The 27,463-nt window shown below is 43.0% G+C and overlaps 1 protein-coding gene across 2 annotated transcripts in view; it reads right to left on the bottom strand.

Moving 5' to 3' along the window:
- Positions 1-879: 879 nt before the first annotated feature.
- VCAM1 (vascular cell adhesion molecule 1) overlaps positions 880-27,463 on the bottom strand; it is a 130,269-nt gene continuing 103,685 nt past the window's right edge. The window contains exons 6-7 of one of the 2 annotated variants that reach the window (XM_086954425.1): positions 4,294-4,527; positions 880-2,655 (exon numbers count right to left, since the gene is read on the bottom strand). In XM_086954425.1, the coding sequence (XP_086810551.1) occupies positions 2,498-2,655; positions 4,294-4,527 (392 nt within the window). In that variant the 3' untranslated portion in view covers positions 880-2,497. Of the gene's footprint in view, positions 2,656-4,293; positions 4,528-9,641; positions 10,746-27,463 lie in introns of those variants that run through there. The other variant, XM_086954417.1, reaches the window with a different exon arrangement.

Below are 27,463 nucleotides of genomic sequence, written 5' to 3'. Positions count from 1 at the left end.
ATTGTATCTTGTTTTACTCTTGGGATTTGTGGTGGGTGGTGGTAATCAAAGAGTAATGTAAAAAAGGAAGTGTGTGGAGGTTACCCCCAAAAAAAGAAAAAACCTTTAACATTTAATATTAAATTTAAATAATATACACTCACCCACACATGGGTTTTACTTACCTTAAATATAGTTTTAATGTGTGAAAAAGGCATGTGTGTTAAAGGCATTCATTGCAATGTTATACAACATTGCCAAGACACTGGAGTGAAGGATGGCTTAAGATCAGTAGTCCCTGCTCAGACAATATTTAACAAGAGCATTTGGGATGCACTTACCAATTTATTCTTTAAACATTACCAGCCTCTTGCCCATTATCAGGAGATGGTGTACACACTAGAAGTATCCAAATTGTGACAATGACTTCTCTTTCTTTACACCAGAAGTCTTCCCAGGCCATAATGTCTATTATGTAAGATTTGAACTAAAACAAATGGGAATTTTAAAGGTGAAAAGTCAATATTTCCCAGAACCCATGCTGATGATAATACATCTGCTTCAAGTAAATGCAATATTCCGGGCATCTTTGTGAAGTTAATTAGATAGGAGTTTTGGAAAATCTGGCATTTATACTTGTATTTAACGCTGTTACAATATTGAACCTAAGCTGAATTTGGTTTTATAATGTCTTCCTTACAGGTGGAGAAGCTGGGTCCACTTTGTTTAAATTGAGGTTGAAAAAAATCTGATTAAGAAGCAGGTCACATGTCACAATTTGAACCATTCTTTCGAAAGGGCTATGAGGTCAAGTGGATGGTATCACTAAAAACACCATTATACTAAATACATTTGCACTCTACATGAGAGATCATCGGAGAAGAAGGGGGAGAACAACAGTTTAAAAGTTAACAAAATCTGGACTTTATTCTCAGTAATAAAGGCTTGTTACACAATGGTACCTTACAGGTGTATTTACAAAAATATAGATTACAAAACAAAATATTAAAATCCCATTTTTCTGTATTGTTTATTATTTGTGAGCTATGGTAATTGGAACATGTTACAAAAATATTGCAATTTGTTTCATATATCCAACATAAAAGCAAAGTCATGAATTAATTTACTAGTACCTGAGATATGATACAGTGAAAGAGAGTTGTAACCAAGTTCATTGACAGGCTGATAACATTTGATGTCCTATGTTGGAAGATATCAAAAAGTAGGACCAACTTATCCACTGTCGAATGAAGAGTAGAAATCAGAAATGCCCCAGGCAGGGTATTCAATTCCATTTTGACGACACTAAGTGCAAATAGTGGGTGGGTATGAAATCAGTACCCACCGATGGATGCCCGGTCCTAACTATGCATCTTTATTTTGGAAACCTTCTTAACAAAGTGTGATGAGCCATATGTGCCATTTACCCTCAAGCTGAACCATGCTTATCTTAACCAGGCATATGCACTAACCACGCATATGCTTGGTTACGGCAGTGCGCAGTCTAGATGCTGGGATGGGCAGGCACTGGAAGAGGAAGGATCTGGACATGACACGGACTGGTAAGTGGGGCTCAGGTTTTTGGGGGTGTACTTTTGTAAGGGTGGGGGTAGTTTTAAGGGCTCAGGGTTGGGGGTCTGGGTTGGTTTTTTAGGGCTCCAGTCACGCCTGTATCACAAAATTGCATGTTAAAATCATGCGTGGTAAAGGCATGCATTGTTCAGATGCATTTGGTGTTAAGGCAGCGTAGTAGAGGAACGCATGGTTAGCCATGCATGCCTCTGTCATACAACCAACCCATTATTTAATAATAAACAGTGAAAGTTCCTATGGGCATGAGATCTTCTGAAGTAAGGTATACACACACTGCTAGACTCGCACCACACAACATGTAGTTAACCTGACCTATGAATCTTAGGGTTATTGTATCATGAAATAAGCAGGTGTGTTTTAATACCCTATTTGTTCACAAAGAACCCACAATATCATTTATTGCCACTTTGATCAAAAACGCTTAGGAGTAGGAGATTTTACGCATGTTATACAATACTGAAAGTATTAACTTACTTAACCATTGTCTGAATCACAGACATCACAGTGGAAACTCTTTCCATCATCACAATTCTATGTTAAAAAACCGTGTCTGCTTATTTTATGGATAAACAAATTTAGGAAGACGTAAAAAGACCTTTACCTCTAGACCACTAGATCAAAAGCATTCCATGGTCGTTGTGATCAAAGGAGATTGGCACTGAATATTGTTCTATGAATTAGGCATAATTTAAGCTAAATATGTACACAACTCTAACACTGAACATTGTTTCTATTTGCAGTGTGGCAGTCCTCTGCATGCGCCAAAGATCCAATGCATTTCATCTGTGATGTACTCAACGTCATCCAGACAAACTCCAGGTACTCTGCAATGCAGGTCCAATGGGGTCTAGTTTGGGGTAGAGCAGCACTCTGGCACACAGAAGATGCTCTCCTTCTCAGATCCGCCTTTTGCTGCATGGGATTGTCACACCTTTGTCTTCAGAGTATTAGCAAGACTGTATGATCCTTTTGACTTAGCTTGCTTTGAAAAATGTACAGCTGCTATGATGGCCAAAACTGACATCACTGCAATAGAGGTAAGGACAGAGATCCCCACGTAGATGTCTTTCAGTGATTCTGGTTCTGAAAAAAATATTTAAACATTAGAAAGCACTTCCCACTCTTACCGTATATTGCACTGCAGGCTTATTTACAAGCCCAGTGCACCACCGGAACGTCACTGTTTATGACGTTCTGGCGGGACACTAGGCTTACCCATATCTGCAAGGGAACGAAAAGCCACCCTACGTGGCTTTTTCAAGGCCTTGTAGATATGGTGTAAGGCAATGGAGCACAGGTCGCTGCGTTGCCTCACACTGCGATGGGGAGGCATGCAATGGGTGTTACTGTGGGTGATCCCACTTAACACCCAGGACATTTAGCACATTCCCAGATTTACTATATGCTGTGAACCTGGGATCGCATCAAAAGCCTATGCCTCCCCATGGGTAATGTAAGGGTTGTTTTTGTGAAGGACGGTGTCCCTTTCCCCACAAAAACAACCTGATTTTAATGCAGACACCCTTGCACGGTGCAAGGGTGCCTGCGTTGGTGCATGGCAGCGATTTGTGCACCAGCCCTGTAAAAGAGGACATGCGTATCTCATAGATACAGTGCATTCCTGTCCTTTTCTTTTGACGTAGGGCAGCGAAGCAGGTACCTTGAAAAGCACTCATTAGCCAAAAGAGTACAATCCGAGGTTGCATTCTCTTCCTAATTCTTTATTTTTTTTTTGCCAATTATATAGTGAAGTGAGGTGCTCAGATTATGTTACATAAAACACAAAGTTTTTTAAGTACAACACAGATGTGAACCAGCTGCACCAATTTACACTTACACTGTAAGATATGGGGTTAAACTCCCTGCAGGCATGACACAAACCCTTTTCTGCCAAGGGCACATGCTTAAAGTGATACAATATATCACCTACCCCAAACTCCCCAGAAAAGCAATTTTTTTTCTCACTAATTACTTCTCATGTGCTCCCCCTATTCCAACACGCCCAAAACTATAAGAATGGCATGGGTAGCTGGTACTAGTCAGTTTTAATGTATAAATAATTATTAAACAACTGTTGATGTGCTCATTCAAAATGGGACAGACACCGCCACCATGTAGTGGACTGCCATAAGTACCAGTGCTGAAATTTAAGTGCTGGTACCAGGAACCGGAAACCACCTGCTCAAATCAGGCACTGGCCGCACACAGCATCTATCCTATTATTGTCCCCTCTAATCCCACCCTCATCACAGGCAGCAGTTTGCTCCAACTACTCTCTCCACAGTACATGCCATTATTTTTCGGCACCTCATTCGTTAACGAAAACAACCAAAATGGCGAGTAGTTTCTTTTCACATAGTTGTCCCAGAGAGGGTTTGAAATAAAATGATGTAGAGGAGGTTATTACATTTTCTGGATTTCCGGTCACTTTGACCTCTTTTTTTTTTTTTAAATTCCCACCCATTGGGTGAGGAGGAGTTTACTTTGTGTTGCGAGCTTGCCCTTGAACATGAAAATTGTTGTCAAGGGCAACTCTGTTAATGCATACGTCATGGAGCCATGTCTAGAATTGGGTACCAGTGTCCTGTAGCTCACTGTATACCTCAGCATCCTTAAGATTTTAAATGAGTAACAAATCTCTGTGGTATTCAATTAAGTCAAATATAAAGTTAACAGAGGTCACCAGTGCCAGGCACGAAGCTAGGTGCATGCGATACTCACCTGAAAAAAGTATTTTAACCTCCTGAGTCTCATTCCCAGGTATGTTGTAATTGTCAGCGGTGTCGGTGCCCACGTCATCATTGACCACACCAAAGGATGCAACAGTGGAGTTCCTGGAAACGATGAGAGCTTCATCTTCTGACCAAACAATTGTTGAAGGGGCCACTGTCGTGCTTTTTTCTTTTGGATCTTTTTCAGCGGGTGGTAATCGTACGGTGGTACTTGGGTAGGTAGCTGCAAAGAGGACAATTTGAGAAATAAACAGATTATCACAAGCATAGTGGTGCAGCAATAGATCACACTGGTACAGGAAAGGAAATTACGGTGGTGTTATTGAAAGTATTACTCTAAAAGAAAGTAAAATACAGCCTTTAAAATATTTTGGTTGCAATTCACAAAGAAAAATCTGTGAGCACAATATTACAGATGCATAATATTGTGACCCCCATATCTGCATCAATCTGTGCATTGCAATTTACAACAGTGGTGGTTTTATGATGTACCATCTGCATTTGCAAAGGCCCACTGAGGCACCAACTGACATCATGGGTATGGCAACATTGCACCCCGGACTTGCCATATGTCCCATCTATCACATAGCCCAATAGATGTGGAGGTTTCATTGAATTGTCCACTCACTTAAACCCAGTGTGTCAAAAATAAAACACATATCCCCTCAAAATATTTACATTTTCTGTACCTTCCATTACTTTGTTGTCTCTAAATCAATATGTACACATTATATGTCGTCTGTAGCTTGCAATGTTTCATGAGTATATGCATGTATCTGCCTTGCATTAATGGTGCCCACCATCAACTACTATTGTCTTACCACAGCAACAGGCCACACAAACAACCTGCAGGTGTTCAACATCATGTAAGATTCTTTATTCACTTCCCTTCAAATATTTCCTTTTTTAGTCACCTAGGTGTTGCTGATCCTTATTATCACTTCTAAATAACTAGCCATATTCCAGACTCTCTGCGGCATGAATTTTTATGTAACCATAGTGAAATGCCTCCACTATTCAAACAATATCCACTGCGTGTTCTGTTACAATGATGCACTGCTGTTTAATCACCTTTTAATGAAAACCACCAATAAGGCATGTCTCATGACAATGACTATAAGCCTGCACATGCAGTCAATCACTGTGTGAGTCAGTTCAATATTTCATGTAAAGATGACCTTTAGAAGTGGGTAGTTATGGAACATCTGTTGGACAATGGCCCTCTTTGCAGGGTCACCGCCAAACTTTTGCCTTTCTCCTCCTCTCTTTCTTACCTTCTCTATGTTGGCTTCAGGACTCTAAGCATTTTACCGCTGCTAACCAGTGCTAAGGTGTATGTCCTTCTTCCCTAAACATGGTGACATTGATATATACTCAATTGGCAAATTTAATTTAATTATAAGTCCCTTGTAAAGTGGTATACCATATACCCAAGGCCTGTAACCTAAATGCCACTAGTGGGCCTGAAGCACTGGTTGTGCTAAACAGACAACTAGCCTTTCAAACCTGTCTGAGGGATGCCATTACAAGGCCTGTGTGTGTGCAGTTTACTGCCACTTCGACTTAGCATTTAACACCACTTGCCAAGCCTTAAACTCCCCTTTTATTACAAATAAAGGCACCCCCAAGGTAGGCCCTAGGGAGCCCTAAAGGTAGGATGCTGTGTAAGTAAAAGATAGGATGTGTATATAGAAATAAGTAGCTGCATCATGTTTTATATCTTTGAAAAGATATTGATAAATGATATTTACTGGTTAAGTTGGATTTAACCTTACTATTTTAGAAATGCCACTTTTAGAAAGGAGTTACTTGCTGATTGATTGATGGCTGAAACATGCAATTAAGTTTCCTACAAGAATTCGGGACATGGATGAATTGAGGCCTGCGAAGGCGTGGAAACTCCCATCCTTGGAAAGTACAACTCTCATCTAAATCACCAGACCTTATCGTCCTGATTTAAAGCAGATGCCGACTCGTAACTTTGTTTACTTTACTAATCGAACCAAGTCTCCCAAGATTCTCGCGAAACACTCATGAATAAGAAGCCCTGATGATAGGAACAGTACTTGATGCCTGTGCTTTGAAACGAGTTGGCATTCTACAAACAACACTGAGGAACTGCTAAAATTATACTTTTTGTGGTTGAGGGAATTGGACTGGAAATTAAAACTCTGCTACTATATGCCGATAGGAAGTTCCCCTTGTTAGGCTTTGCCTTGATTTTGGCCTCAGTAAAAGTCAGAAGGCTCGCTGTGTGTTTAATGAACGTGGTGTAAAAAAACAATGTTTCTTTCGTGAATTGTTGCATTTTTTCAATGTCGTTTTTTCATTGTTTTGTCCATTAATGTATTTTTGTGAATTGTTTCATGTATTAATTGTGTTTGATTATGGAAATGTATGTGTTTCTTCTTTTACTATGTTTGAAATAATGTGTTGCTAAAAAGATACAAAAATTCTAAAATAAACTGGTTTAATAAATAACCTGAATCAAAAATAAAAAAGCTTTGTTTGATAGATGCTATAAATAGATTAAAGCTAAAATTATTAAAAGAGTCAGGTACAGCCCATTGTTTTTGATAAGTATTACGGCCCTACCTGCCTCTTGTCCAATGGGCCAAACCCCTTTAGAGGTTTCACTTTTCGAAAGTGAACATTTCTCAGCTTGTACTGCTCTGTGTGCCTTGTAGCCTGTCTCCAATACACCCCTGGGATGGGTGACAGATACACTTTGTGAATTTCCTCTAGACAGCCCACAAGCACAGAAGGGTGGGTGTGACCGAGAACTCATCTGCATTCATCTACATTCTGATTGTTCTTCCTGAGGAGGAGTTGTCACTTACACCTTAATAGGCAGTGTTATGTGTCACACACAAAGGGCTGATTACCCCCTACTGATAGTCTGGAGCCAGGGTTGGGATGAAAGGAGACCTGTGCAGGGCTTCCTTTGAAGTTACCCCCACTTCAAAGGCACATTTGGGTAAAAGTACTGGGGCTCTGACCCTACTAAGACAGTACACTAATGGACCTGTGAAGAACTCTGCCAGGAGCAAAAGACTGTTGTGCTACAAGGATGGCCAGTTTCCTTGAGTGACTGTTCTGGAGGAACTGCTTCTCTGCCTGAAGGCAAGGACTTGGCCCATCTCACTTGAACGCAGAGCGACTCCAACAGCTTGCCCCCTGTTCTGAAGTCTCAGGGCCAGCAAAGTCTTCATATAACCCTTAGGCTGCTGCTAGACTCTGTCATCTGCCTCTCTTGCCAGAAGGGCCAATCGGGTCCTGAACGTCAGAAGTTAGTTATCCAGGTGTGTTTGCTTCACAATTGGTGCAGTGACCACTCTGCGCCAGTCGGACCTGGAGCATTGCTATTCGATGCCGGCACAGGAACTTGTTGACTACTTTGCTCGATAGACTGTGTCGCTTGATGACAACGGACAACACAGCTCTATGAAAACACAGTGACTGCATTGTAAAGGGGTTTGACACCGAAGCATTCATCAACTGCGCAGATCAGTGCAGACAATTCACCTCCATCCATAGGATCAACGCCGTTCTGGTGCCTTCTCAACCCCTCGCAGCTATTCTTTGATGTCGACGCTTGCTCCACCCAAGTTACTTTGTCAGCAGAACCTTCCTGAGTCCTGTCTCCAGCTTGCCCTCCATCGCGGTTGGCCTGAACTTTGGATCTACCCCAGTCCAGCGCAATCTCAAGTTAACCTTTAGCGTTATTGACTTCTAAGCACTATTTTTGGTTTATTCTTTGAAAAATCATAAATCCAATTCTACTTATTTTATTTTTGTTGTTTTGATTTTGCTTTAATCATAAAAATATTCTCTATTTTTTTAAACGTGTTTGGAGTATTTTTGTGGTGGTTTCATTGTGTTACTGTGTGTGTGTTGCTCAAATACTCTAAACATTTGCCTCTCTAGATAAGCCTGACTGCTCTTTGCCAAGCTACCAGAGGGTGAGCACAGGTTATCTTTTAGTGTGTATCTAGCTTACCCTGACTAGAATTGCGGTCCCTACTTGCACAGGGTGCATACCTCTGCCAACTAGAGACCCAATGTCTAACAACATCCTACAAATATTGGTGAATGTTCTGTGTTCCCACCTGCATGTTCCTCCAGTCAATTGTGTTGAAGGAGAATGACATTTTCCACTGGTGGAATGTTTAGAGTTGCTCTGCCATTGGAAGAAGCCACTGTGCATTCCTGGGGATGACATAAGTGAGATCAGAATGGCTACCCAACTGAGGGCATCGGCACCTATGCAACATTTCTGTCAGACTTGCTGTTTTCCACTAACCGTGATATCATGGTGAATCTTTACCGAAACACTTGCTAATGGCACTAGCATCTTGTGCCTCTACCCCAGCACTTGTGGGACTATGAGATTGTGTTTTATGGCGACATTCCACAATTCTGGATTACATCTTCTAGGCATTAATACGTGCTAAGGCTTCACCCATGCCTCCCAGTCTGGGAAACAAACCTGCCTTTGTAGATTCCTAGCAAACAGCCTACTGCTACACACATGTAGCTGTACCAGAGAAATAGTGCTGAGATCCTACAACTGTGGTATCAGATGTGGGGCCCCTGCCACACCAGAAAACTTCAGTTTTGTATGCCAGCATGGAAATTGCCACCCAAATTGCCTGCAAGACTGTCTCACAAGAAAAGGGCTTCTCCCAAAATTGTGTTGTTGTTGGCACAGAATTACACATCATGTATCACTGTTTGAATGGTGTACCGTGTGATATATATTTGATCTGCAATCCCTTCAAAACTGTGCTAGCATAAATAGCACCTCTGCAATTATATGTACTTTTGAAGCTCTTGTACTGGAAAATTGGGACTATAAGACCATGACGTTCTACAGCTTTTTCAAACGGTGAGGTCCCTCACATGGTTTAGAATGGGAAAAAAAGGTTCTGCAACCTGAATCTGTCTTGCATTCCCTAAAATCCCTGGGTATTTTCATGATAACGTGGATGATCCTCAACCCCTTGAGCCTATTTGCCACTCATTTGTAAAATATCCTTGAAATACCTATCATATATAATACAACATGCCACACTGGTCTTACATATCACTGCCTATTCCCAAATTGATGGAAAATAAACCTGCAAACCCCTCTAAAAGCCATTGGCTAATAAAATGTTACATTGTCTAAGGTGACCGAGATGTTTGACATGTATCTGTAATATGTAGGAAGGGCTGTGTCCAAAATGTAACCTTCTCTCAAGGTACACCTACTTGCAAACACACCATCCATGATCCATATTTCAACATAGATACGGTTATTACACTTGGGTAACAGAGACATTATAAGAGTTTGAAAATAGTCAAGCATTTTATCAAAGTTTACCAGTGCAAGGTGATATGTTCAGAAAAGAAAAACTAAAGGTTTTGGGGACAGAATGCATAATCTTAAAAAATATAAAAATAGCCTGGAAAAAACAGAAATACAATTGCAGGTTGAAAAGGGGTTGTAAACGAGGCAGTCTCAGAAGTCCAAAAATTGATAGTAGAAAAATGTCAAATATGAGTAAACAAAAGTCCATAAAAAAAGAATAGTAATAAACCCGAAGTCAGTCCACTTCCTCTTGTAAGAATGTGCACCAGTGTGGGTTGATTACATCATCTGCAAAGTCACCAACAGAAAATTCAACCAATTCCTGTTTAGAAGACAAAGGCACTTCCATAACCTGCCCACAGCACCTTCCCATGGGAATGAAACACAAAGTTTGGAGGAATGGTTAAGTGACAGGCAGGTATGACATACTGCACAGATGTGGGATTTAGGTGAGGACTAGGTTGCAGTCCAGAAGGATAATAGGCATATTATTTCCCTATGCTGGGCAGCCTGGGCTTCCAGAAGGCCAGCAAAACCATCATGGATCTCCTTAGTAAGATCTAACATGGCTTTCAGGAGTGCTTGCTGCCCATATGTCAAATTCTTAAGTCCTTCCTCAGCTCCTTTCTGGTAGGGCGGATGGATACAAGGGTGAGCAGAGACCCTACATGCAGTGGAGGGGCCAGGTGAAAAGAAGGCCTTCCGCAGTTGGCACCCTTTGTTCAGATGGGCAGATGGTTGTGAAGTTGCAGGAGGAGGAGGAGGGACAGGGGAACTTCCTACAGTGTGAGAGGATGTTGGGACCTCACTTGTTGGTATCACAGTTCGTTCTGAAACAAGAGATTCTGCCTCGTCAGCTTCATCAAAGGTTTTGTTGGTGGCAAAGATGTCCATCTGCCCCTGGTTTCCTGAGTTTTGGAGATGTTTGCTGCTCTTCCCGGTCGAGCTACTTGTGGGCTGTTGCCATTCTTCATTTCTGCCTTCATTTCCTTGCTTTGAACCCATAGCGGTGGTTGCCTGCAAATGGGTTGTTATCCTCCATTGCCCGCCAATTGATTCTGTAGGTTCCCCTGCTTGATTTGTTCTTGCTGCAAAAAATTAGAGACAAAGATGCACGAGGGGGCATGGAATGTATTGTACAAACTTACAACTGTATGACAGGTCACAATACATAATAATGAAAACAAGAATGTTCATTAATGTATTTCAATAGAACTTACTACAGAGTCACTCCTTAAATATGTTAAGAATTGTGTAATCTACCTAAACACTACAGCAGCCAGTTGATTGTGATCCAAGTATGGGTATCACTGAGAGATATACAGGGTTGGAGAGCACCCCAAAGGGATCATCAAAGGTATTATTCATCCACACATATTGTCCATGTAATGCCACCAGGCGTCGCAATAATGAAGGTTGCAAGGTAATGCTTGACTCAGCATGAAACAATTTGCAATTTTTGCAAAATTGAGCAGACACCTTGGACAATACCATCAGTATATTAAGCTTCATTCAAGTATACGAAGTTTGACAAAGTAGACATTTGACATGTCATGGGGGTGTCATGTTGACTTCATAGATATCTGGTCCACCTTATGTTTTCCTTTCCTGGGAAAGCATCCACTTGTCTCAAAAAGGGTTCTGGCCACCTTAACCTGTGATAAAGCAAACCTCTTCTGCTCCCTTGATAGTTCACCCTACGGTTTCCTGGGAAAGCACCCAGAGCCAGAATGACACATTTTGAGCTCTTATTTTAAACCCCCAATAAAGCCTTTTTTCTGGTTAGATTACTGGAGTTCAGGCCAGGAAAGTTATCACCATCTTGTATCTAATCACCGCATGCAAAATGATTTCCATCCACTCCATTCTTTGTACCGCTGTTATCACAGAACCTCCTGTCTGTGAGTCATTCAGAGCACCTCTCATGGCATGCCTGTAAGATTTCTACCAACAGCTGTTCAGACAGGTACTGTAGCTAAACCAGACTCAACATCACCTATTGAAAATGAGAATTAAGCAGCACTGCTTAGCGTTTCGGTGGTAATCACAATACTGAGAACTGTACGTTGACCTTAGGTTATCAAACATCTCTGTACTTAAACCCAGCCTAAAAGGTTTTTGCACAACTTTTGAAACATTTAATTTGCTAACATACTTTATTCATAGTCTTTGGTATTTGCAGTTCCACTATTGTAACTCTATTGCATAGTCTATCAATCTGTACAGCTTTTACAGATGCCTTAAAGCTACCAACCTTCGTTTCAAGGCGTATATGCAGTTTATTAAGGGACACCTTGTTAATTTGAAATTGATGACAGTATTTCATGGTTACCTAATGTATTTCCTCTGCACGCAGGTCATTCTTCAGGCATTTTGTCTCTGCATCACTTAACTCCCTTCCACTGCCCAATCATTGTATCTCAATTGAGGTTCAACTGAGCAAACTCACAAACATGTGGTATCACCGAACAGACTGTTGGTGTCCTGAGGTCACAATCAGATATCTTAATCACACAGGAGTTCATGATTAGCCTGGTCCGCTGTGTGTTGCACGATGTTGCTTTATGCCAGTCATACAGAATGACCTTAAGTTTGTAATATTACATAGGATTGCATAGAAACTCTTAGGAAATAAGCAATGACATAGAAACGTCATGTCAAATATTTCCTCATGCTGGGACTGCAGCAACCTGAAGCAGGCACCTTGATTGGCTGAAAGCCATTCATGATGCCATTGGTCCCATGGAATGATCTCATTAGCGAGGTGATGCCGTACAGAAAATACTTTGACAGGAGCAGGGTTGGAATGGGAACTGGCTTTGGTGAGGGTAGCTCCAACTTCCATTCCCTAAACATGTCCAGGGTCATATGTGGAAGGGCATGATTTCTCTCCATCTCCTCTTTGCAAGTGATTTCTAAGAGTATGAGCCTTCGTCTCTATATGCTCCTGCCTCCTCAGCGTTATCTTCCTTATGATTACGATCATTGCTGTAAAGCTTGCTGACATAATGGAACGTTTGTTTCGATTGGGGGGTAGCTTACTTATGGTCATTACCACTGTTATTGGTCAGTGGGTAGATTGCAGCAGCTAGATTGTGGTGTGTCTCGGGTGTTCAACCTGAGACTTTATTAGCCCATCTTTCTAGAATTTTGATATCTGTTGGCAGTTCGGGCTGGACTGTTCACATGAGGCACAGGGTCACGACTAATTTGCATATGGCCAGGTCTAAACTGAGGTGGCATGGTGAGCAAAAGAATGATGAATGTAACCCAGATCTCTTGACTGGCGGTGAATGTTTTGATTTGTTCTGCAATCCGTCCATCAATTGTGTGTCTTTGGACATGGCATATCAGAAATATTCAAACTTTGCATGTTGGCACTTGCATGATGATGGGTGTAGCTGTGTGCCAATGACATTCAATAAGGCTTTGATCATGAACTCTGAACGGTGTGCTGTTGTCCTTTCTAAGTCTACATTTATATAATCAGTTATTTTAAGAAATTGTGTGAGAATGAACCTTTTTTTGCTAATATTATAATATGCTATTTCTATCGGTGTTCTGTTATTGGTAAGACACTGGTTGTGTGCAGTTTGTTGCATCCTCCTTCCTACTTAAGGCTGAAATACAATGCAGGTAGTGTATCTTTTTGACATCTTTGTAATTTCACTGTGTGGGCTGTGTGGTGTGTAATTTCATTACAAGACAGGAGGCTACATTATGCATTAATCCTTTAATGCAGCGTCACAAGCAGCCGCCTTTACATCATAAAAAGAAAGATCTAGAATGCAGTGACAACATAAGCTCAATAAAAGGCATGAGCAACAACAGAGCTGCCTCTTTTAAATGCAGCTCGCAAGCAGATAAGTTACTCTTACTTGCTCTCTATATATATTGCGCTGTATGCTACCTTTATATTCATATTGATTGATTTTCACCGTTCTAATATCTGTGTTGATTGGTTTTTTTGGCTTCAACTGTATCTCTACTATTGCTCTCATTGTTTAACTATTTATTGAATATTTTTTGATTCCTAATCGTTGGTTGGTTCATCGACCCTTCCCTACCTCCCCTCCCTTCCTCCAACTTCCAATTTATGGTTGTCGATCTTTCCTGCCCCGCCCCGCCCGAGGTTTCGTTAAGGGCGGGCCCTCCTTCCTTGAGTACACGTAGTTCGGATAAATTAAGGTGCAGCCTTCCGTGTTTCCCCGACTTTCCCCTTCTATAGCCTTGCTTCTCCGCCTTTTTCTTTTAATTTGTGGGACTTGAAACGCGCTCGCTTCAGCGTTCCTCGCGTCTCCTCCAACTTAAAGAGAGGAATGGCCTCGGCCGCCGCAGCGTCACGTCCCCCGCCCGCTAACGGTCATTCCTCTAATTCCCCGCTGCCAGAGATAACCCCGCAAATCAGCTGTTGCTGTCCTTTAGCGAATTTCACCCTCCTTTTCTGTTTAACCATTTAATTAACGGGCAGCTCATGGGACATTTGGCAATTTAGTTCCAAGAGTAAGTTATCTCGGGGAGCAGCTTTCTACCCCTTTCATCCTTTTACCCAACACTTCCCCGGAAAAATAGGAATAACTTAATTAAAGAAGTACATAAAGAATAAAAAATAGAAAAACTATACAGATAAAAAAATGAGCTCAACTCTATATTTAATTATTTAGATTTAAAAATTCTAATTCGCTTTAATAAGACCTTTAACACCTACCAGACTTTTATTACTTACTCAAACAATGTTTTCTCCTCTACTATAATACCTGTCATGTCTGACATGGAATCAGACGACGCTATCATCAGTTCTCCTAATCATACCAATGACTTTAAAATCTTCCTACAAAAGGAAATGAGGCCCTGCATGCTGGACACGCTCAAGGAGGTTATGTCATCCAAGAGACCCCTTCTTCTTGATCATGATGACACACCTCCTCGTGATCCTCATCTTGTTTATTCCAAGAGCAGTTAGAGGTCCAGACATTGCAAAGGCACTATGGGAGGTCGTGGAACCTCAATTGATATGGGAGGTCCCAGCACCTCATTCTTGTTGGGAGGCCCCCGCGCCTCAAAAGATCCAGGTGTCCCTTGATACGAATAGGATGAGTGTCCGTTGAGGTACAAATTTGGCGGGTATCCCTAGAGACACAAATCTTAATAGAGCCCATGATGATGCAGGTACCGACTCTGACGAAGAAGAAGTCTTCAATAATCCATATGATGAGTTTGTCCTCGATTTGGACGATAAGGACCTCAATGAACCAGACTTTAACCATTTTGAGCTTGATTCTTCCCCCTCCACGAAGGATGCTATCCTCGACCCCCTGGGTGGTGAAATGTTTCCCCCCTCAACATCTCCCACCTCAATAGTTCAAAATGGTTCCCCCAAGTTCATGTCTCCAAGTTCATCACAGATGGATGAGAAACTCTCTTGAGAGAGAAACTCATAACACTCTCAGGTCTGAATGCCCGAGACCTTCTATTGGAGACAAGGTCTGTCTGACCCCTAATCTCGACCCTGACCCTATCAAATTTTTGTTTAAACTAGGTAAAGTACATATGAAGGGCCTCGAGAGAGCACTTAAAAACTGCCAAGATCGTCTACTTGACATTCTCTGCCCCCTTACCAAGATTCTGGACTTGGCCGAAGACTTTCATGTCTCTAACTCTCCTCTTGATACCAACCTGATTAGAGGCTGGAGCCAAAGGGCAATTGTCTTATTTGGTAATGGTAACTCTTCCCTCAATATTGAAAGGAGGAACACCACCCTCAATAAAATAAATTCAAAACTTGGCGACATGGCCGAAAAGGAACCTTCCAATATCCCCAGAGGCCTCCTCTTCGGAGAGGACATGATAAAATCTATTGGGAAGTATGTTTCGACCTTTACTGCCTTAGATAAAGACCAGAGCAACATGAGGCGTGTCTTCAATTGCAATGTTTTTGGACAGGCTGGAATAAGGTGCCGTTCTTCCGGCCGTGGCTACTACCGGCCCTTCACATCCTCGAGAGGCTGAGGAGCTTCAGGCTTCCCAACAAGAAGACCTCCAAGATTCGGAAAGAAATCAGGTTTGTTCTAAAACAGCAATTTCTAACTCTTCGGGAATTAGGTAGACTTCTGGGCTTACTGTCTTCTTCCATTCAAGCCATCTTTCCGGGACCACTGAATTCCAGAGAGTGAAAGCCAAAGCTCTCAGATCTGGTCTTTGGTACAGAGACCTTGTGACCCTAGATCAGCAGGTCAAATTAGAACTATCTTGGTGGCTGGAAAATTTGGATGCATGGTATGGAAGAGCCATCTTCGTGTCGACTCCAGACTTCATCTTGGAGTCAGACGCCAGCCTTCATGGTTGGGGCGCGTGCCTCCTCGACCAAAACACGGGTGGTGTTTGGTCTCAGGCAGAGTCCTCCCATAACATAAACTTTTTGGAACTGACTCAAACACTCTCTTCAGGGCAAATTTGTTGTCCTGAAAATGGACAACATTGCCGCAGTCTCCTATATCAACCGCCTTGGCGGGACCAGATCAGTAGATCTCTCCGATCTAGCCAAGAAACTCTGGATGTTTTGTTTAGAACACAACATTTGGTTGAAGGCAGAATATCTACCTGGGAAGTCGAATCTTTCCGCAGATTGGAACTCAAGATTCCTTATAGACTTCAGCGATTGGAAACTCAATGTGAACATTTTCAACTTCTTTTTTCATTTCTGGGGCCCTTTCAATGTGGACCTTTTTGCGAGCAGATTGACCTTCCAACTGCCGAAGTACTTCAGCTGGATGCCGGACCCAGGCGGTCTTGCGGTGAACGCCTTTCTCCAGCCCTGATCTCATCTTCAGCCTTACGCCTTTCCTCCCTTTGCCATGATTCAGAGGGTACTTCAGGAAGCGAGACAAGACCAGTGCTCCCTGGTCCTGATAACTCCCTTCTTGCCTTCTCAAGCGTGGTTCCCGACAACCTTGGAACTGTCGTGAGACATCCCCTTCCTGATTCCTGCAACGAAAGGTCTGGTTTCAAATGTAAATGGAGAAGATCACCACCTAATACTTCCAGGGAATTTGAACCTTCTTGCTTGGAAAGTGTCAGGCAATCTAACGAGTTGTCTGGACTTTAGTCATTGTCTCTCATTCTCCTTGGTGAGTCCTGGGCACCAGGGGCACATTACAGGTACAATAACATTTGGAGGAAATGGCTTTGTTGGTGTATGAAGAGGAACTTGGATCCCGTGGAGGCTCCTACAGTCAACATAGTTAATTTCCTTGTCAAATTATTCGACAATGGCCTCTCCTATAGATCTATTAATTGTTACAGATCTGCTAACTCTGCTGGTCACTCTTTAGTCAACAGTAAAACGGTGGGTAAGAATGTTTGTAGAGTAATGAAAAGTATTAGACTAAAAAGACCTCCTAGACCCAAATACCAATCCTTGTGGGACGTCAAGCTTATCCTAGGCCTTTTTTCTTCATGGTCTGATAATTCTCTTCTTAAGCGGAAATGTCTTTCCATTAAACTTGCTACTCGCTTATTTTTGAATACTTGCCGTAGAGTATCTGATGTTAAATCTCTTGATATTTCTAATAGATGTTACGACATGTATGGTGTTAAGTTTGAAATCCTTAGGAGAACCAAAACCATGTCAGATTCTATCTTTTACCCTCGTTTTGATTTCTACAAAAAACTTTGTGTTGTTGATTGTATGAAAGAATACGATTCCAGAATGAGAGACCTTCGTCCTCAGAATGCTAATCAACTTCTCATTTCTTTTGTTAAACCTTTTAAACCAGTCTCTTCCTCTTCTATCGCTAGATGGGTCAAATTAGCTATGAACCTCGCTGGCATTGACCTTTCTAAGTTTCAAGCCCACTCTCTCAAAGGCACTATGGCTAGCAAGTCATTTTGGTCTTGTGGTAAGTTAGATGATATCCTTAAAGCTGCCGGTTGGTCCAATGCCTCCACTTTTGCTCATCATTATTTTAAACCAATTGAACACATGTCCGACGTTGTTCTTCAAGGCTACCAACATGCATAATGTAGCCTCCTGTCTTGTAATTAAATTGCCATTCTCCTATTAACATGACTAGAGAATCTGGATTTAATTAAAGACACGGAGGCTAACATTATCCCACCCGTCCCTCCCTTGGACGGTGTATCTATTTATGTGTTCTTGATTATTTGCATTTATATGCCGTTGACTATTGCGTTTTACAGTATGCATTTTGTCTTAGATGCAAGGTTTTCTCAACCTTTAATTTTTCATTCTTCTTTTCAGATAACTCAACCTAATGAATTGTCTTCTTCTCCTGGACTACTCTTCTCTTCCGAATTCCAGTTCTTCTTCACTCTCCAAGTTGGACCTCAACCTTACAAACTCTCTTTTGCTTCGTTTCATTTAAAAGAGGCAGCTCTCTTGTTGCTCATGCCTTTTATTGAGCTTATGTTGTCACTGCATTCTAGATCTTTCTTATTATGATGTAAGAGCGGCTGCTTGTGACGCTACATTAAAGGATTAATGCATAATGTTAGCCTCTGTGTCTTTAATGAAATCCAGATTCTCTGGGTCATGTTAATAGGAGAATTGCAATTTACTTCAATGATTGGCAATAGTAATATTTAGCAATCCAGCCTTGGAAAGGTACTTGGATAGATAAGTGTTTTTCATTAGCCGAAAGATGCTTCCTACTGGCAAATCTGCTCATGTATGGACATGTCAGTTGGTTTCAATGTTCTCTCGATGCTTTATTTTCCCCAATGGCACACACATTCTGGAGATGATATTCCTCAACATTTTCCAGCCCAATAAATTAGAAATATATACATTTCCAACTTGGCAATAACATTTGAATGCATTATATTATGCGTTTAGGGTTTAATAGTACATCAGGGAGGTAGGGAGATGTGCCTACATTTTCACATGGCGATCTGTGAATTAGAACTATTGTTTTTGATGTACTTAAAAAGGGTATGCCAAACATGGTATTATAAATTGACAAAAAGCTGTTTGTGAATCAGGCCATATTAGTCGAGGGCTGCGGTTCTTAAACCGGGGTCCACGCCGCCCAAAGATGAATAATGTTAGTAAATTAGTTAATTATATAAAAAGCAAAATGAAAATGTTAGAACACTCCGTAAATGTGAAGCAATTTGAAATTGGAGGCTAAATCGAAGTTGGCACCCTTACTTTGATTCGTGGGAGTAGAACAAGTACAGCAAACAGAATCTAGTATGGCCCATTGGTTGCCTCAATTGAAGCGCTGGTAAGCACGGGCAAAAGGAGACCATGCATTTGGGTGAAAATGACAACGTGATATGCTAGAATCTAACATATCATGTAATCTTTTAGACAAAAAACTACATTTTCAGAGGCTCCATACTTCCCGTTAGAATTTCGATTTATGAAGATTTTCTTATTTGTGAATTTAGTAAAAATTTTCATAAATTGCATATTTGTCTAATGTTTACGTTTTTCTCTATTGTTTGTATTGTTTTGAGGAGCAGATCCTAGAAAATGCTAAGGCTAGGGTCCCCAACTTCCAGCAATAATTCAGTGGGGTCCACATAAGTCAAAAGTTTAACAACTGCTGTTGTAGAGGATATTCCTGTATGGCAGTGGTTCCCAAAGTGTGCGCCGCGGCACCCCAGTGCGCCATTAGATCGTGGCAGGAGCGCCGCGCACGTCTTGGGAACCGGGAAAAGTTAGTATGATTCACAATCCGGGCTGTTTCCAAATATTAAAGATGAAACACGTCTTAACAGATGTAAGGGTAATTGACGCTTCTTCCCTCTGTACTCACAACGCTCTGTGTCCCCTCGCCCTCTCACTAATGTGCACCACTCGGATGGAAGAAAGTTTCAAAAGAGCAATAAAAAATGTATGTGTTACATTTCTTTAAATACCTCCTTTCTTAATTCATCAAAATCTCCTAGCGACAGAATAGCTGTACCTCGGTAACTTTGTGCTTAAATATTTTAATTTAATTATACCAGAAAGTCCTCTTCTCACTGTCTGACACCTCACACTCAGGCGAGAACGGGCTACGATTAGTTATTTCTACGCAGGACTTGGAATTTAAAACTGTGCCTGTTGCTGACTGGTAGAAGTTTGTCAGCCTGGGCTCTTTGTACGATTTAGGATTGGCTGCATAGAACTGTCCAGGCCCCTAAGTGTCCCTGTGTAGTCTGTGTGAGGGACATGTGCAGGAGCAAAAAAGGCTGCAACGCTTGGCCGAGCACAGAAGAGGCACGCTAAAAGTGTGAACCCCCCTGGAGCCAACGATCCACAGACTAGATGAGAGCACCCCAGAGCCACCATAGACGTGTGAGGAAAACCTGAGAGGCACCCCCATAAGTGTGAACGCTCCAGAGCCAGCCACTTGTCAGCTTGCAAGGACCTGAGAGAAAGACACCCCTCACATGTGTACATCCAAGAAGCGCCCTTCTTCGGGTGAATAACCCCGAGCCAACCACATTTCGATGGCTGAGGGCCCCAGAGCCTCCCTCCACTTGTGATCACACTCAACCTGTGCTTTGTGGGAGAGACTCTTTGCTCTGATCCATGTTCACCCCTTTCACACATCACACACGTCTGAACAGGGTAAGGATTTTTTTAGTTTCTATCTCATAAAATGTTTTAAATACCAGATCTTTCCCTCTAGGTTTGTGTATATTATTTTGTGTATATAACACCAACTCTTACTTTATGTCACGATGTAATATGTTCTTCTGGAACACTGCTGTTCAGCAGATGGTAGGGGCGAAGGTGGGACTGCAGCAGAGGCGCAGCTAAAGGCAAATTTCGGGGGGGGGGGGGGGGGGGGAATTCTTCCAGCAATAGGCAGAGTGGAGATTAAGAAGTTATAAAAACAACAAATGAAAATGGTCTTTTAAAGACCTGAGAAGTACTCGTGTGCAGCTGTGAGAAGCTCAACAACCGTCTGTGTGTGTGCCCGGGGCTGACACACATGACGGGGGGGGGGGGGCCTGAAGACCTTTGAGCACTATGGGTGTTGTGTGCCTGGACTGAAGTTTATGTTGTTAATGTTTCTAGGAGGGGCTTGTCCTTTTGCCTGACTAATCATCATTACTACAGAAAGGCTAATAACAGCAGGTCTGCTCTCCCACAATTTCCTACCCAGGAACATCTGGGACATCTCCTTCTTTGGTTCCTTAAAAAAAAAAGGAACTATATATGTCTCTTTACTAGGGTAACTAAAATATCTGCTCCAAGAGATCCTAATGTAGTGAGGCGAGGCTGGGCTTACATCTCCCCACCACCCGAATAAAAATAAAATGACATAATGGGGAGCCATGGCCAAAGGCCAATAAGTCAAGGGAGCCGTAGGTTGAAAAAGTTTGGGAACCACTGCCGTATGGGATACACATTTAGAAAGAACTTATATGCAAAGTTATAAAACGTATATCATAAAAATTTCAAAGAGACACGACTCAGGCGGTAGAAGCCTAGAGGATCAAATGTTTCAGACTAGCCATATTTTTATAACCTTCAGCCATAAAACCTTTCAAAAAGAAGTGCTAGATAACTGGGTGATGAAATTCAAACTTTGCATTTTAGTTCTTCATTTTGGAACCATTTCAATGTTTGGCCTTTGGTGTGAAATTGCCTTTTGTTGCTGAATCCTATATATGAATATTTTCAACATTTATGCCCGTGGTACTAAGGGGGGAAGAGAATCCCCAGTTATAGCTTGCTTGGAAGCGCAGCTCCGCTCATCTCCGTACAGGTCTTGTACACTGTTGGCAGGTGATCTGAACTGCACTTTCGAGCCTCTGGATCTGGACATCCTAGCAGATCAAGAGGAACTTGATAATGGGTGGGGGATTCCTCCCCTCGAGCTTGGCCCTGTTAAAAAATGGACAGAAGTGGCCCTCCAGATTAACTCCCTAGTTATGGAGTTTGGGCTTAGAGCTGCCAATGGCAGAACCAGGTCCGACAAAGTAGGGGCGCACACCTACAATAGGCCAGGACACACGTCACGGATTGATTATTTCCTCCTTGACATACACCTGTGGGGCATGGTGGAGGACATGGTAGTTTTACCTTCTGTGGAGAGCGACCACAATCTCCTGTCCCTCACCCTGTCCCACAGGTGCGTCAACAGCACCGTGAGTGGTTCCCCTTGTAACCCCGCGCCAGACCTGTCAGTGGTCACGAACTGTGGGCGAAGGCTAAAGTGGGCGAAGCTGGCTCTTTCGGAGGAGAAAACCTCTGCGATTAGGCAGCTTCTGGTTTCAGCCCTGGCCAATCTTGATTGCCAAGAGGAAGGGCTGATGGAGGTGGCACCTAGGTTTTGTGACATAATTCAGACCATTGGCGACCTCTTTGTAGTCCCAGCCCACCCGAGCGGAAGGAAACCTAGCCTACGACCGGGTCAGGGCTGGTACAACCAAAAGTGTAGGGAGGCGAAATCACTTCTTATTGAGGCAGTCAAGTCCAAATTGCCGCTTAGGACTAGGGAGGCCAGGAGACACTACACACTCTGCCAGAAAAACGCAAGGATGGAATGGGAGGACAACTTCTGGCAGGACCTTCTGGCTGCCAGCCGAGGGAAAGATGCTAAAGGTTTTTGGGACATGGTGGGTAAAAGGAATCGTCCTGCCGATTCCCGGAGGACTTGTGCGATTAATGCCCAGACCTGGTTTTCCCATTTCCAAAATCTGTACTCTGCTGTTGAAGGCCCCCTTAATGATCCCTTTAACATCCCAGCCTTTACTCTAGACCGTGACCTGGATCTGTTTTCCCCCCTTGATGTAACAAAGCAGATCAAAACCTTGGTCCCCTTGAAAGCAGCTGGCCCGGATGGCCTACCAGGGGACATCCTCCGTGCTTACCCGGAAGAATGGGGGGCTCTAATCTCTGCACTCCTCAATGCAATCATGGGGGGAGGGCTTGTGCCTGACTCCTGGAGAGGTGCAGAGGTGGTCCCCATTTTTAAAAAGGGCAGTCGGGATTTACCCGGGAACTATAGGCCTATAAGCCTAATAGACTCCAGCCAGAAATTGGCCGGGAAAACCATCTTGGGGAGAATTACTCAATGGGTGGACGACAATCACATTTTGTCCGACATGCAGGCTGGGTTCCGTTCGGGCACAGGAACTATTGAACAGGCCTTTAGGCTTTTGTTGTTACACTGGAAGGTGGTGGTGCTGGGCAAAGGCAGTCTTTATCTGGCCTTTATTGACCTTAAGACTGCCTTTGACCTAGTACCAAGGGAGGAACTTTGGAGGGTGCTTCATGGTTTAGGGATGCCCCCATACCTACTGAACCTCCTCATTAACCTGCACACCAACACCTATGCCCAGGTTAGATGGGGGCTGAATGGGGAAAAGACCGATAAGATCAGGGTCGAGAGGGGAGTAAGACAGGGCTGTGTTTTGGCCCCCACCTTATTCTCCCTCTATATTAACGGGGTGGTAGATCATCTATTGGGCGAACCATCAGATGCCCCCAGCCTGGGTGGAGTAAAAATTCCAACTCTGTTGTTCGCCGACGACACCCTCCTCATCTCTAAAACCCCCCAAGGTCTACAGTTTTTGCTGAACCGCTTCCAGGATTTCTGTACCACTAAAGGCCTCGTCATTAACATAGACAAGACCAAGTACCTAGTCATGCACCCACCCCGCAAACTTGGTCGCCCTCCAATCCTGAACTCCATACCCTTAGAAAGAGTGGCGGAATTTGATTATCTGGGGATCCGCCTGAATGATGCAATGAGCTGGACTGCCCACATTGATAAAATGACTCTGGCCCACAAAAGGGTGGGGGGCGCCCTTCTTAAGGAATACAATAACTCCTCCAAACATTGTGTTGCACCCATACTGGAGATCTATAAAGCTCGTGCAGTCCCTGCTTCTCTCTATGGATCGGAACTGTGGGGTTTGGGCAAAGTCGACTCATTGAGCAAGGCCGAAAATAAATTTATCAAGGATCTTCTTGCTATTCCATCAAGCAGCCCGACCATCCCAATGCTCTTGGACACTGGCTGTAAAGCCATAAGGGACCAGGCTCGGCTTCGTCCCCTTCTGCTCTGGGCACGTTTGTGGAGGGTCCCGGAGCTACAATCGTATGCCAATGGTCTAGCAGAAGTGATGCATGCTGACGGTTGGAGCAGCATCAAATGGCTGAAGGACATAAAACATCTTTTAGGGGAACTGGGTTTGGCTTCTTGCTGGCATAGTCACTCCGCTCCACCTAAGAAGATTTTAAAAAAACTTTACTGGGAGTGGGTTGACGTGAAGCGTTCTAGTAGCCAGCAGCATTGCAAAACCACCGCAGCTTTCCTGTTGTTCAAAGACGTTGTCTTGTATGAGCCATATATGGATATTATAACAGTGGCTATGGATAGGTCCTTGTACATTAAATTTCGGCTAGGAACCTTGCCTTTGGCGGATCTCTGTTCAAGGTGGAATAAAGCCCAGCCCACATCACGCTTTTGTGCCTCTTGTCCGGACAAACCAGAGACGGTGCCACACTTCTTTTTCGAATGCCAGGACTATGGTCGCCCCAGATCGCGTTGGCTTGCCCCCATTTGCAGAGAACTGGGGACTCGTCAGCACTCTGTTGCCCTACGGATTCTTTTAACTAATACAGCCCCTCCTATTGTTTGTGCTGTAGCAAAATTTTTAAAATGGGCTTGGTTGTTAAGACTTAGAAGACTGTCCATAACAATTTAATTCTTTTTTATCTAATTTATGCTGACACACCGTGTTTTAATTATCATCCCACTTGTACAGTCTTATTTATTTCGACATGCTGTTTTTATCTTTTTGTACTGCTTTTATGATATGTGCATATCGAAATAAAGCATCAATCAATCATATATGATAGTCTCCCTCCTACATTTCATCTGTATTTTGCCACAGCCACAGAATCATCATCCTTGCCTCAAAGCACTCAAAGGATGAAAGCAGCCAGTACTGGTATGTAGGCCTCTTTGTATTAATTATTTTAATTTATAGCGCACACGGATACTCACGAGTGTCCCGGCGCGAAACCAACAAAGGGGGAAAGTGTCTGTTTAGACGAAGAGATGTGTTTTCAAATATTTCTTGAATACCACCCGGTCCTGAATATTGCGTAGGGCAAGAGGCAAAGCATTCCAGGCAACAGTAGCCTTCCTTGTTGATGAGTTACTTCCAAGCCTCTCGTATTTAAATCGAGGAACCTGCGCAAAGCGGAGGGATGTGGAGCGCAACTGTCTAGATGGAACATAGAAAAACGTTTTTTGTAGTTATAGTGGGACAAGCCCATGCAGCGCTATGTGAGCCACAACCAATGATTTAAACTTTAACCCGTTCCGCAACTGGAAGTCAATGCAGTGAATGAGGATTGTGTCGCACACTGCTCCTGGCAGAGATACCCAGAAGCAGTCTGGCTGCCACATTTTGGACTACCTGTAGCTTTTTCAGCAGGTAGCCCGAAATGCCAATGTATAGTGCACTGACATAATCCAAACGGGACAAAATGAGTGCACAGGTCACTGTTTCTCTCACTGCTTGGGGAAGAAGAGGGAAAAACTTCCTTAAAGTTTTGAGGAGACCAAAACAATTACCGGCCAGCTTTTTAATATGGTATGAGAAAGAAAAACTCTCATCAAACCATACCCCCAAATTCTTGGCAGGCTTCCCTAGAGAGGTTGGCATGGGCAGCTCAGGAGGCCAAAGAGATTCTCGGACGTTAGGAGAGAATTTTCTAAAGAGGAGGATTTAGGACTTCTCCTCATTGCACTTTAGCTGCGCATCTGCTAACCATTTAAAAATATATGAGAGGCAGTGATGAACCGAGGAGACCGACTCATCGTTATTGTCCCAAGTAAATAGCAGCTGGGTGTCATCGGCGTAGGCCATCACCTTGGCTCCCAAGCTCTCTGCCAGGTAGACTAAGGGTGTAACATAAACATTAAAAAGAAGGGGGCTGAGACAAGACCCCTGGGGCACTCCTGTGGTCAAAAACTGTGTAGAGGAGGAGCACAGAGGTATCCAGATCTGTTGGACCCAATTTTCTAAAAAGGATCTGAGCCAGTTCCAGGCAGTACCTAACACACCTATCCCAGCAAGTCGTGAGAGGAGAAGAGAGTGAGGGACCGTGTTAAACGCCACCGAGAGGTACAACAGGATCAGTGATGCCCTCCCGCGGGCATCCAGACACTCCCGAATGGCCTTTACGACCTCCACCAGGACCGGCTCGGTGCTATGGGCAGCTCGGAACCCTGATTGTGCAGGTTGCAAAATACCCTCCCTTTTAATGAACTCAGGGGCATATTATCAAGCAGGGCGTTAAAAATTATCGCCGTTTTAGCGGCAGAAAACTTCAGCTAAAGCAGCGATAATGAGCTTGATAATATGGCCTTGTGAATTCCAACAGAAACCCAGGTTCTAGTGTGAACGTGGACTCTATTGGAATTAGGGCATATTATCAAGCCCATTATCGCCGCTTTAGCTGCAGTTTTATGCCGCTAAAACTGCCATAATTTTAATGCCCTGCTTGGTAATATGCCCCTTAGTGAGTAGATTATTGACAACCTTCTCATGCTTCTCATACTAATCCTTATCAAATTAATAAACTACACCAAGCAGAAACCATTAACATGATGACTGACACAGACACAAATACAGAAGGGTGTGTTCTGGCTCCCACACTCTTCCCACTCTACATCAATAATGTAGTGCAGGGTTTAAAACAGGTACCAGCTGATGCACCCGCGTTGGGGGGAAAAATGGTGGCATTTCTGTTCGCGGACAACACGTTGCTAGTGCCTAAAACACCAAGGGGATTCCAGATACTCCTCAATCGCTTTAATGACTTCTGTGGTGAGCGAGGTTTAGAGATCAACACATCTAAAACTTAATTTTTGATGATCAACCCCCACAAATCATATAGAGGAAGACCAACCTTGGGAGGCATCCCTCTTGAGAGAGTAAAAACCTTTGACTAGTTGGGCATAACATTATTGGAAGATATGGCCTGGAAGCCTCATTTGGCTAAGTCGACTTTGAAGCACACGTAAATATCTGGGACCTTGAGTAAAGAACACAGCACTTCCTTTAGTAAACCAGCGGCAGTAGCACAGCAGATCTATGACTTAAAAGCAGTACGTTCAGACCTATATGGGGCCGCATTGTGGTGCTCTAATAAGCTAGAAGACATCTCTAGATCTGAGAATAAGTTCATGTGGATCTTAGTACTGTTACCCAAGAGCACACCCCTTCTCTCCCTAAGGCTAATCTGGGTAGGAAATCTATTGCAGAAAAGGCTAAGCTGTGAACGTTACTGTTTTTGCGGAGAATCTGGGCCACACCCGAACTGTCCTCTCATGCTTCTGATCTTGAGTAAGTCAGCTCCTTAGATAAGTGTCACAAAATAAACTGGCTAAGAAATTTGAAATGTTTATTGGCAGACATAGGGCTAGAGGGCTATTGGGAAAACAAGAATTTAACTTTGCTCCCTACCAAAGATTTCATCAAAGCGCAATATTGGGATTGGGTAGCTAAATCTGAAATTACCAATCCATCATGGGGTCGGCTAACCATGGAGTTTATGGCCTTCAAGTCAGACAGCTCTTTGGAAAGTTACCTTGATATCATCTAGGTTCCCAATAAAAGGAAGCTATATATGCAATTCAGGATTGGAACGCTCCGCCTGAACTCCCTCATAAGTTTTTGGCACAGCACATTGGCTTTTTGCCATGTTTGTACTAGTGCAATTGAATAACCTGTTCATGTACTATTTGCTTGCTCAGCCTACATAAGGCTAAGAACTCAGTGGCTTAAGTCAGTATGCAAGCTGCTAGGGACACGTAAC

This window comes from Lissotriton vulgaris, chromosome 1_1 (assembly GCF_964263255.1).
Source record: "Lissotriton vulgaris chromosome 1_1, aLisVul1.2, whole genome shotgun sequence".
NCBI classification, from domain to species: Eukaryota; Metazoa; Chordata; class Amphibia; order Caudata; family Salamandridae; genus Lissotriton; species Lissotriton vulgaris.
Note: the sequence above shows the minus strand (reverse complement) of the source record. Positions and strands in the feature narration are given on the sequence as shown.